Source organism: Pelophylax lessonae, assembly GCF_965119305.1.
Source record: "Pelophylax lessonae genome assembly, chromosome: 3".
NCBI classification, from domain to species: domain Eukaryota; kingdom Metazoa; phylum Chordata; class Amphibia; order Anura; family Ranidae; genus Pelophylax; species Pelophylax lessonae.
This window is the reverse complement of record NC_138770.1, coordinates 346,567,659-346,580,938: the sequence shown is the minus strand read 5'-3', so window position 1 is coordinate 346,580,938 and position 13,280 is coordinate 346,567,659. Positions and strand designations below refer to the sequence as shown.

Sequence of the window (13,280 nt, the reverse complement as noted above, 5' to 3'; positions counted from 1 at the left end):
TAAGTTTGTGGTGCTTAGTTCAGCTCCACTTTAATAAATAGGAGCATATAGACACACTTGACCACCACTTTTTTTTAACGTTTTACCCTTATGACAATTCCATATCATGCCTCTAACTACATTTTATATAAAAAGCAATGAAAAGGGCAACGCCCTAACATGAAGAACAGCCAACATACTAAAATGAACCATCATATAACTTTAGAAAATGTTAAAAATCATAAATTATACTAATATCCCTAAACCATATTGTAATCAGAACAACATAACAAAGAGGCTCAAAGCTCCATTTAGACAAATGACAGTCCCCTGGCCTACCACTACTACTGGGGATATAATATTTATGGGGTACTGGCAGCTAAAATTCATGGGGAAATTATTAATTGAGGTGTTATAAAACCCCTTGATAAGTGGGCACCGGAGGTGTCTGTAGCACGCCTCCTCACCCCTCTGAAGGACTAAAGACAAATAGTGGCCTGATGAGACTATTCAAGTTTTTGGATATATTGGTCATTACAGATGCCAATTGGTGGTCAAATTGCACCAGCATAACCAACCACCCTCTATGTTTATGCGCAGTTTTAGGCATTGTACTGGTTTGGCAAAATATTATAGAAGGCATAGGCTGTGTTTTAAAAGATGACCTGTAACATTCAATTGGTTACAATCTGGCTATTGTCTTTCTGTTTTGCATCTCCCTGCTGTCAATGGCAGTGCTGGACAAATACTCTTATTGTTTATTTACAAAAATCAAGAAAGTAGTAAGGACTTGACTTACTGAGTATGTCCGCTGACTTTATAAAATCAAATGGGCATTTGTTACAAGGAAATCTTACAAAACAATATAAGCTCCCTCCAGTGGGCACAGTTTACACAAGAATATTAGTGCTCTTGCTGAATGAACATGGGCAGAACTAAAGAAATAATTATGGGTTATTAGTTCTGATACATTACCCTTTTTCTGTGCTACAAGAAGAGACAACAACCCTAACATGGAACTGGGTTTGCCTGAAAATGGGAAAATTCTATAAACTAGTTTTCAGCCAGTACAGCTAACTGTTATTAGATGAGACTTTAAACATGTGACATCATCAAAGTCATTTCTCATGGGAATCAAACACAATATGATTAGCTAAGATCCACACCCTTTCTCTTGTGCATAATCTAAGACCTGAAACACTTGACAATCTGATTCCCATACCCCTGTAAACACTGCTGTTCGCATAACCCAAGGTTACACACAGGCCTGCATTTCAATCCATGGTACACTAGCATACTGTTAGTGAAAACATCATAATGAGTATAGGCCATGAAAATATTACTTCCTCCCATCCATGACTCAGCAATTTACACCAAGCATTGCCGAAATGAACTCTGATTGGTTGCAACTAGAGGTCGACCGATTATTGGCAAAGCCGATATATCGAGGGCCGATATGCACTTTCCCCGATATATCGGAATCGGCCACCAAGGTGACCGATATTGTTGATATTTCAGGAAAGTGCTTGTACCTGAGTGATGCCTGCAGCTAGAGGCATCACCCCAGTACCGGGGTCCATAGCCGACGGTCAGCTGTCTTGTAATGACAACCGATGCGGCTTAGAAGCTTCCCGCTGCCTTTCGTGGCTCGCCCGGGTATCCCGTTCCACCGGGAGACCCAGGCAACCAGCCTGCACAGCCGCCAAAGACACGATCAAAGGTGCATTCGGCTCTGCTCGGGTCTCCATGCAGAAACCCGAAAGTGATGTCATGAGTGACATCACTTCCGGGTACTGTCTGGCGCCAGATTAAAAAAAATGACAGCATTCAAAACAGCCACACTTGGTGTTTTGAATGCTTTTAAGTGCAGAGGAGGGGTTTGGGGTCTTTTAGACCCCCAGATCTCTCCACAAGAGTACCGATATGCATTGGCCAAAATATCGGTGTCGGTATCGGCAACGAAAAACCAATATCAGTCGATCACTAGTTGCAACAGCTTACTTCCATTTGCATAAATCTATTGTTCTTTGCACGCTCTATCTAACTGACCTGAACATATCTAAGTGGCATAAAGCATTATAAAGACTCTGAAAAGGTGACAAATATCTTTCCTGCTGGAATTATCACTCATTCAGTGGCGACATTGAATAAGCAGTAAACATGTTGTTCAATTTATAATCTTTAATAGAATGCAAGGAATTTCGTACATCGGTTTGTACATATTAATAAACAGACATTGTCTTCTTAGACTGTAGGCTGGGGTAGGAATACCTTTTAATTGACAAAATTTTTTTGGAAAATATTTTAACAACTTCCCGCCCGCCCTATAACAGATTGACGGCGGGAATGTGGTTGTATTATCCTGACCGGACGTCATATGACGGCGGCAGGTTAATACAGCTCTGCGCGCCCCCCGGGGGCGCGCAGAGCGGCGATCGGTGATGCGAGATGTCAGCCTGACACCCTGCATCTCCGATCTCGGTAAAGAGTCTACTGATGTAGCTCTTTACCATGTGACCAGCCGTGTCCAATCACGGCTGGTCACATAGTAAACAGGAACAGCTGTTGATCGGCTTTCCTTAGTTCGTGCCTGACAGGCACGAGTAAAGGAGCTGACAGGGGGGGGGGGTCGGCACTGGTAATCAGATCATTGATTACCAGTGCAGACCCTCGGGGGGGGTATGCCACTAGAACCACCAGGGATGCCCCCCCATGACCCCAAGGATGCCCACCTATGACCCGAGGGATGCCCACTATGGCCACCAGGGATGGCAATCAGGGCTCAGGGAGCCCCCCATTGCCCTCCCCATCAGTGCTGCCCGCCAGTGCCATCCCTATCAGTGCTGCCCACCAGTGCCCATCATTGCCATCTTTCAGTGTCGCCCACTAGTGCCCATAATTGCCCACCCGTGCCGCCTATCAGTGCCCATTAGTGCCCATCAGTAGTGCCCATCAGTGCCCAACAGTGCCGCCTATCAGTGCCCATTAGTGCCCATCAGTGCCACCTATCAGTGCCCGTCAGTGTCACCTATCAGTGCCACTCAATGCCGCCTATCAGTGCCTAGCAGTGCCGCCTATCAGTGCCCACCAATGCTGCATATCTGTGCTACCTATCAGTGCCACATATCAGTGCCGCCTATCAGTGCCGCCTATCAGTGCCGCCCCATCAGTGCCACCCCATCAGTGCCACCCCATCAGTGCCTCCTCATCAGTGCCTGTCAGTGCAGTCTCATCAGTGCTCATCAGTGCAGGAAAAAACATATTTATTTACAAAATTGTATAACATAAACAAATAAACTTTTTTTTTTTTTTCAAACTTTTCGGTCTTTTTTTATTTGTTTAGCAAAAGGGAAAAAACCCAGAGGTGATCAAATACCACAAAAAGAAAGCTCTATTTGTGGGGGGAAAATGACATAAATTTGGTGTAGGTACAGTTTTGCATGACCGTGCAATTGTCATTCAAAATGCAACAGCGTTAAAAGGGGAAGATTGGCCTAGGCAGGAAGGGAGGAAAGTGCCCTGTATTGAAGTGGTTAAATACTCTGGTTCCATTATGGATCATACTTGGATTATTTACAGACACCTACACTCAAAGCTAGATTAGCAGCCACAGTTAATTCTCACTGTGCAGTATAATATACTAAACGAAGGTCTTCACAATGTGACAATGAAAAGGCATGCCATACAGTATACTTTCATAGCCACACACATTATGTTAAGGTTTGAGGCTGAGATGTCTTAAAAAGCTTGCTCACTCTAAGGCTTGTTTATACGGGCTTCCACTTGTATAAGAGCAATGTGAACAGCAAACTTTGACAAAGCAATTGCAGAGGCTTCAGCAAGTTTTGTTGAATCTTTGAACTACTTGCAGACTGCCCCATGCACATATACGGCAACGGAGTGGCCGCCCTGTGCCGGATCATGCATGCATGGGATCTGGAATTTCCACTCCATCCATGCAGTGATTTGGTACAGCACAAGTCGGTCAGCAGGTCCCGGCCAATGATTTATTGCTGGGACCTTCTGATCAGCTTAGTGAATCACAGTACAGAGCCTTGTGTTTACTAACAACATAGGGCTCTGTACAAAGCGCAGAGATGTGGCAGTTTTTTAGATCAGTAAAGTACAAGCAAGTACTAGTAAAAGCAGGACATACTGCACAAATTACACTTGTCAGGCACACCGGTTCATTGCCCCCAGATGTTAAACCCCTTCCCATCCAGTGTAATTAGTAAAATGACAGTGTATCAGATTAGCACTAATCACAGTACTAGTGTCACTGGTGATGTCATTGTCAGTTATTCAATTCCCACCCAGTGTCAATTTGTGTCAGATTACCCACTGCATTATAACAGTCCCACTATAAGTTGCTGACCACTGCCATAAATAGTATAAAAAAATTAATAAATACAAATTCCAGTATATAAACGTTCATTTGTAGACACTTTAACTGTCACGCAAACCAATCAATATACACTTATCAGGATTTTTTACCAAAGACATGTAGTAGAATATATTTTGGTCTAAAATTATGAAGACTTTTTTTGGATATGTTTTTATAGTAAATAGTACAAAATAGGGTTTCTTTTTAAAGTTTTGGTTGTGTTTTGTTTCTATAATAAAAACCTAGTGGTGATCTAATATCACCAAAAAATGGAAAATGTTATACTTACCTGATGGTAATTTTCCTTTCCTAATGCATAAGCATGACAGCATACACGTATGGGTATAGGAAACTGCCCCTCATCCAATCAGGACTGGTTATACTATATAAATGAGTCGCCTTCCTTAAGGCGGCATTCTCGTAACTATACTCAAATGCGAAACCCCCAAGGAAGGGATCTGTATGCTGTCATGCTTATGCATCAGGAAAGGAAAATTACCGTCAGGTAAGTATAATATTTTCAGTTTTCCTGACACAAGCATGACAGCATACATGTATGGGATGTAGCACACCAACAAAACCCATAAGGGAGGGCCAAGCTGAAGTGTTTTAATCAACAGTTTTCTATACTGTTCTTTGTCTTCCACTTGTTGAGCCAGACATGCCCACGTCTCTTTTTTCCAACCCGACCAACTATGCAACCATGCAACATATCCTTAGACGCATTTAGAACTATAGCCAACTCCCCTGTTTTCAATGTTGCTTGATTAACTTTGTAACAGGCTAAAAATGTTTTTTAGTATATGAACCTAGTTGGTATACTGTAAAAATAATTCTGGACCTATGAATTCTGCCCATGAGTACACCACCCGTCTGATAAAGTGGGATCTGCACTAGATTGATGGATTCATCTTTGCCCTAAAAGCCACCTAGGCTACTTTGACTCGAGATGATGCCATCTTCCTAGTGGATAGTGAAAGTCTTCTTCTTAAACTGCCAGGCATGAAGAGGCCACTGTCTGACCTTCTAGAGAAGGGCCACTTCCATGTATTTCTTCCACATCGAGTCCACTACCCAAGCTTGTGGTGACTTAGACATTTCAGTTTGGACATGCGGGAAGGGCGATATCCTGTTCCAGATACAAGGATGCAGACCTTTGCATGGTGCTGGAGAAGAAGAAACTAAAGCTATTTTGTTTGTTAATGGTAGCAGTAAGGTAGTTTACCGCTTGACGCTTTGATATCTGAAATCCTTCTCCCAGATGTGATAGCCTTAGGAAATACTGCTTTAGTGTCATGGAAAATATTGAGGCAGTCTTGCTCAGAAGAGTGGAGGAGTGGGACAACTTTCCCAACACTAGTTGCACTGCAAGTTCTAAGGGGAAAGAAAGATCTGTACAGGCCTTTCAGAATTGGTTTACCAAGATGTGCGGCGGTCCTTGGATCTCATGAAATGAGGACCTGACCAAGACTTGACTACCACTTAATCCCTTATCTCAGCTTACTTGCAGACACCTTAGTCTTTACAGTCGGGAGCAGAGGATTGCATTCTTAAGTTCTGTGAGGTTTCCCATGTTCTAGTATACCTGACGTTTGTAGCAGGTGCCCTGGCTTCCACAGGGTTTCAAATGCTGAAAGGTGAGACCCGTAGATGAGCCTTCCATACTTGGTCTCCCAGCTGCTAGATCTAACTTGGCTGAATTTGGATACACTTGGCTCCACCGTGTAAGGTCTGAAATCTCAGGAAGGAGAACAGGAGGTTCTTGGGCCAAAGACTGTACTTCAGAGGGTACCGTGGCCTGCAAGGCCACCAGGACATTATTGCCCTCATCACAGCTGGACGACTACGGATCCTGATGAGGAGCTTGGAGACTACTGGGTTTGGTGGCTACATAGGCTAACCTGCCAAGTCAACTGGATGTTAGTAGATTCACTTCTTCAATTTCTGGGAAGCTCCTTCTTGCAGGAATAACTTCCATTCATGACCATAGAGGTTACTCTCAGGTTGAGATTCATTGACAGTAACCTCTTTTTTGGTCTAGGGACACGCTCTTGACATCCAAGACTTTGTATCTTACAGTGTCTGACAGGAAGTTCTGGGAAGCCAGAACACAAAGAACAATGATATGAGACAGATTCTATTGTTGGCAAACCTGAATGGGAGATACCTTTGACAAAAGTTTAATTATATTGTATTCCTTCTTGCCATGAAGATAGGAGATTACCATTACCGTCTGTTAGGAGCATAACTGAGGCCTCCTAGGCTGTGTTGCCCAAACTACTTCAGCACTTAGGAATCACTGCAACCCTGATGTTAACCACTTCGTCCTCCATTGGCATATGTCATCGACCTTGAGCTAGGAGGTCGCTGAGGTGAATACCAAGAAAGTAAATAGATTGTGATACATGGTATGCCAGAAAGCTGATGAAAGCTGAAAAGATTAACTATCTCTTTAGCCACAACCAACGAGACTTGTCTAATATGTGGGGTCATCTTCTCTGGAGTAGAAAGAAAATCTTCTATTACCTTATAAGGTCAGATTATAATGTTCTCTATCTTCCAGAGAGTCCAACCGACTGCATGGATTACTGCAGACTACTTCTCGATCATTTGAGACCATAGGATATGAACAGATGGGATAGAGCTAGGACCTGTGCCAAGTAAGAATTCAATACTGTCACCTTCTGTAAAGGCAACTGTTCAGTATTCTTCTGAGTGTCCAAATGTCATTATTATAATGAGATGAGTAGGCTTTCCCCAGCTGATGATCCCTCAAAATTTGATCTGAGTCTGAATCAGAATTTGCCAGGACCTGGAAGATGTTGAGCCACCTGCAGGCTGTTGTCCAGCTATGGAACATGCTGCCCTTGCTTCCGCAAGATGGCCACTAATGGAAGCATTGTTCTGGAAAAATGTCTTGAGTATGTGGAAAGGCCAAAGGTTGTTGAATGGACCTGAAGGAAAACTCTCAGAAGCATGGGTGTACCGAAAAGCGTATGTACACATTGGCTAGATCTAGAGAGAACTACAGCTGCTTTATCTGATGGTTTGAGTGATTGTTCTCATATGAAGTTTTGGATTTTGATTCTTTGTACTTTTTCCTGCCAAAATTTGTTTTTCTCTGACTAAGAACACTGGATCGAAGGCTCACTGTTGGAACAAGATTTGGTAACATTTGCTTAAAGCTTGAAGAACTATAGTGGGAATTAGAGGCGTTGGAGGAGCGACACTGGTCAAATTTAAATTAAAGGAATTTTGCTGCTCCTAGTGAAGAGCAGACCTGGATTTAGGCGACCAAAGAAAGACAATTATGGATCTTTCAATCTCTTCTATAGCCCTTCTCAGGCCCTGTCACCAACTCTTTGTTCTGGGCCTAGGTGATTAGCCTAAGGGATTAGTCCCAAATCTAGACATCACTGAATAGCTTTTGAATAGCAGTCGATTCACTTTAGAAAGAAGCATATGCACTTCTGGCTAGTCTAATGAAGATTCCGTGGCCAATTGCCTCTGAAGTAAAGCTGGGCTTTACAGAAAGGATCTTGCATCCCCTGCTAGCATGAAGACACATCTGGCCAATCTGATGAAAGCTCTTTGGCCCGCTGCTTTTGAGGCAGAGGTACCCTTTAAAGAGCCAGAGAGGAACAAAGTTGCCTCTTTTCCTTTGGGGAGTGGTGCTGATATTAAGGGCTGGAAAGTTTTACCATCCAGACTAGCCACGCACTCTTTTATTTTTTTAGGTTTGTGGTCATAATAAATGCGTGGAAGTACTGGCTAGGACATTAGCATTAATACAATCTCAGTGGCCATCCACACATCCATCTGCAGACATTGAAGCAGCAAGTGGACCTATATGCTAGGGTGAGCTAGGATTGATCCCTCAGAAAAAGTAATTACCAATTGATGTGTAATAGACAAATTACTTAAGGCACTGTAAACTTAAGCAGAGCACTGAACCTCAGTCCAGTATTTAGACATAACAGGTTTACGCATAACAATCATTAAACACATAGCAGCCCTTAACGTATAGCAGTCATCTAATTTAGCATCATCTACATTTAGCAGCAAAAAGCATCCATTAAATGCCATCCCCATCCACACATCCATCTAGAAAGGGCACCCTGTAGTACAGCCACAGGAAGTAGACAAGGCGCCATGTTGGAAGGGGGCAGCTGCCCTAACAACAATGCCACCATTTTGCAAGGGAAACAAAGCATACACAGAGCGCCAGACTAACAAAATAGTGTGTGGGGCCACAACTCACCAGGGAGGAGAGACTGGATCAGTCCCAACAAACAAGGCAGAACTGTTTTACCCCCATCCATGGACCAGGATCCTGCCCCCCAGTACCTGGTCCTGGGGGAGGCCTCCCTCGTATAGTCGGTTTAGACCCAAACAGAGGGAGCTTCGTCACAGGAGAGAGGCTGAATCTGTGCGGCTGGCCAGATGAATCCAGCAAGGTGAGGGTAAAAATAAAAATCTTCTTTCCATATTTATACCCAGTTGAGCATTTGAGGAACAACAAGATATATAGACTATATAAATGAGTTACACAATGTTAACAGGCGCTTGATCACATATCGAACCAAAAGTCCATGGAGTTAAAAGTCATTAATGGCACAGGGGGAGAAAAAGTCCACCATGTAGGGCAGCCATCCAGAAACCAAAAGCCAGATGTTCCACAGGGCTAAAACAAAGATAGACAGAGGCGCCTCTAAGTGTAGACTTTATGCAACAGGTTTAATGAATTCCACATTGGAACCTTGTTTTATGGGCATGAATATATGCTTACTAACGTGAGTGCATAATTTTATTCATTAAACCTGTTGCATAAAGTCTACACTTAGAGGCGCCTCTGTCTGTCTTTATATAAAGGAGTTGCCTTAGGGGAGGAGACTCATTAATATATTATAACCAGTCCTAATTGGACGAGAGGCAGAGCCTATACCGATACGTGTATTTTGTCATGCTTGTGTCAGGAAAATAAAACTCTATTTGCCTGAAAATGTGTGTGTGTACTGTACAATGTTGCATGACCGTGCATTCGCCAGTTAAAGTAGCGCAGTCCCGTATAGCAAAAAATGATCTAGTCATGAAGGGGGGAAAACCTTCCGGAGTTCAAGTGGTTAAAGTACCATTCAGCTCCAGTTTGTAAATGTTGAACACAGAACCCAATGGGAGTGTTGACTGCCAATTTAAGCAAGCTGCTAGCAAGAATCAGCAGGCTTTTAGCAAGCTGGTACTTTAAAAAGCTTCAACATAGCTTTCTGAAAGGTCTGCAAATGCTTTGTCAAAGTGTGCTGGTCACACTGCTTGTATACAAGCTAAAGCCTGTGTAAAACAGGCTTTAACCAGTACACCAGTACACCTAAAACCACAACTGAAACCCTACTCTGCCAGCAGATCAGTTCTAGGTGTATGGAACCAGAGTGGCTGAACTGTAAGAACACCATATGTTACCAAGAAACTGTGCAGGGGCACAAATCTTGATAATCCAGCTTTAGCAGACAGGACCACAGTCTGGAACATTTCAACATATACTGGAATGTGTTATTGGCAGTCAGCACCAAGATGAGAGGGTGGCTATATGTCATCCCTGTCAGCACTGAAACCCTAGGTAAAAACAAATGTTGGCTCTTAAGAATTAGGGCAAACAAATTATAATTATTCTATAATAGCACCAAAGAGTTTTAATTTTCAGAGGTCATTAAACAATTAAACTAATGCAGAATATAAACTATGACAGAAAGGGGCAGATGGCTTCTATTTATAGGAACAACATTTGTGCAAGCCCCGCATAAAAATATCTAACACCTGAAGCAGGTGATATATGTGCTTTTTTCATAAAGCCAGATGTATGCCATAGCTTGAATGTTGGGCAAGTGTAGAAACTGAATACGTTGAAAAAATAGTAAGGCCTAATTGATACAACTGCTCAATAATGCTTTGTTGGGGAAAAAAAAAAACAAGTTAAGAAATTTATGCCTATAATTGTATAATGCATATGGGCAGTTAGGAAAGTTACATAATAGTTTTCACAAATGGAAACCTATGAAAATCTAATAGTCATCATATCTTTTAGAACATTTAACTAGGGTTATTCAACACAGCAGTGCAAAGAGTAATGTGAGTGTGTGAAGTGAAGTAACCTAAGTTCTGCTCACCAGCCATTCAGTTCACAGTTTACTGTAGCCAGACCAGTCAAGATCAGTGTTGCCAATCATCAGTATTGTTACTGGCAGCCAGTAAAAAACAGGCACTTTTCTCCTGCCAGTAAATGCCACTGACAGGAAAGGGTTGCCAGTAAAAAGTATGGTTGTGACCCTCTGCTCAGAACTGCACATGCACAGTTCCAGTCTGGAGCTGGCCTAGACCACCTGAGTGCCTACTACAGTGTGTTCAGGCAGCATGGTGGAGGGCCGGTCTGGCAGAAGCAGTGCCTGAGTGTGACGTGTGATGTCATGGTGCAAGGCAGATGAGTGGAGCGGCCTGAGCCTAGCACGCGGGGCAAGCCGTGAGCAGGGCTGTCAGTGCTATATGGACTGGATTGGACTGAAGGGATTACCTGGCATGGAGAGAGACTGTCACTGTGGGTCAGAAGGGGACACGTTGAATCGGTCAGGTGTTATGTTCATCTGTGCTGCTGCACACTGCTGTCAGTGTCACTTTGAGGGTCAATACTCTTACAGTAAGACTAACAATACTTACATTTGCACTTAAAACTGTAATTTATTTTGTAAATGCCAGCAAAAACCTGGCTGTCCCAGTAAATTTTGGGTGTCGTGTTGGTAAATTTCAATCAGGTAGGTTGGCAACACTGGTTAAGATGTTGCTTCAGATTGTCTGTTATAAGCTACTGCATCATGCACACCCTAATATACCAGTTTGAATATGTCTGAAAGAAGTTTACACATAGAAAGTGAAAAAAAAATAAAAAATCAGAAAACCGCGGTCATTTTTCTCCTGCAGCTCTGAATTCTACTATAGATAGTACATCTATTTTCTTTCCTCCAGTTTTCATACACTAGCTCTTTTCTCACCCAATTCAATATATATAGTATTATCAAAACTGAAACATTTATAAAAACTGGGAATTGATCACATATTCTATGTTATTCAGTTTCTTTGTATAAAATATTATAAAGGGCAGGCCTATAAAAACATAGAAAGCATTGTACTTACCTTAGAATATTGCTCCCGCTCCAATTCTTGACTAGAACTAGACCCAGCCGTTTGCTTATACCGCTGAACCTTTAATTTGATTTGTCTTGCCCGTTCTTCCACTAACAAATTTGCTGAAAAATATAGGTACAACTTATTTAAAAAGAAAAACTTACATTTTACACATAAATATGTGTTCTGTTTATTGTTATTGTTTCTTTCTTGAACTATTTAAGTACCATGAATTTGTATTTTACACATATTAACTATCTTTAAGAAAATTAGTGTATTTAAAAATATTCTTGCATTCCTGTTACCAAATCTAGCAGTGTTGATTAAAAATTACTCAGCAAAACAAAATTACACAGCAGCAGTTAATAACCAATACAAATTTTGTATTGGTATTTTAACTATGTTTTTGATAAAAACAGGCCATATATTTATTTACAAATCATAATGACAAAATAAATGAATATATATTTCATGTGGACATTTACAAAGATTTTTTTTGCTTATTACAATGTGTCCACTGACCAGCAGTATTTTTTTTCCAAGTGCACAAATCATTTCATGCATCTTACATGGCAAAGTTGTATACAGAATCTGCTCTAAAAGAACTGGATGTCTAGCATTTAGACTATTTATGTAGCCAAAACATGAAAAGATAATCAGGACAGAGGGAGTAAACAAGTAGGGGACAACTGTTCTTTTAAAGGATTACTTAAGCATTTGTATTAATATGTTTTTCAGTGGATTGCAATGCACAGTTAGAGAATTCAAACAATGCTTCTTTGGAAATACGTGCAGCAAACTTATCCAAAAGTGGAAACTACTTTTGGATAATGTCTGTTTACATGGCAATCCTATGAGCATTTGCCATGCTAAGTGGTTTTCCAAAGAATTATATTGAGCTACAAACTCCTAGGTTGTACTGTTTTGGCCATACAGGCATCATCCGGAGAACTCTGTGTTGCATTTAAAGTGGTAGTAAAGGCATTTTTAATATTTATTTATTTATATCTATGGGTACAGTGAAGAAAAAGGTATTTGATTGCCAGCTGATTTTGTACGTTTGCCCACTGACAAAAAATAATCAGTCTATAATTTTAATGGTGAGAGACAGGATAACAACATTAATATCCAGAAAAATGCATTTTAAAAAAGTTTTATATTGATTTGCATTTTAATGAAAGAATTAAGTATTTGATCCCCTATCAGTCAGCAAGATTTCTGGCTCCCAGGTGTCTTCTATACAGGTAATGAGCTGAGATTAGGACCAAACTCTCAAAGGGAGTACTCCTAATCTCAGCTTGTTACCTCTATAAAATACACCTGTCCACAGAAACAATCAATCAATCAATCAGATTCCAATCTCTCCACCATGGCCAAGACCAAAGAGCTGTCCAAGGATGTCAGGTACAAGATTGTAGAACTATGCAAGGCTGGAATTGGCTACAAGACCATCACCAAGCAGCTTGGTGAGAGGGTGACAACAGTTGGTGTGATTATTTAAAAATGGAAGAAACACAAAATAACTGTCAATCTCCCTCAATCTGGGGCTCCATGCCCTGGTCTCACCTCGTGGAGTTTCAACGATCATGGGAAAGGTGTGGAATCAGCCCACAACTACACTGGAGAATCTTGTCAATGATCTCAAGGCAGCTGGGAGCATAGTTACCAAGAAAACAACTGGTAACACACACAAAGGACTGAAATACTGCAGCACCCACAAGGTTCCTCTGCTCAAGAAAACACATTT

The 13,280-nt window shown here is 41.6% G+C and overlaps 1 protein-coding gene across 20 annotated transcripts in view; it reads right to left on the bottom strand.

The window, feature by feature from the left end:
• Positions 1 to 13,280, bottom strand: part of RIMS1 (regulating synaptic membrane exocytosis 1) — a 625,149-nt gene that overhangs the window by 209,608 nt on the left and 402,261 nt on the right. For 16 of the 20 annotated variants that reach the window (XM_082249043.1, XM_082249059.1, XM_082249060.1 and 13 more), the window contains one exon: positions 11,543 to 11,655. The exons of the other annotated variants lie outside the window; for them this stretch is intronic. In XM_082249043.1, the coding sequence (XP_082105169.1) occupies positions 11,543 to 11,655 (113 nt within the window). The remainder of the gene's footprint in view (positions 1 to 11,542; positions 11,656 to 13,280) is intronic. 20 annotated transcript variants of the gene reach the window in all.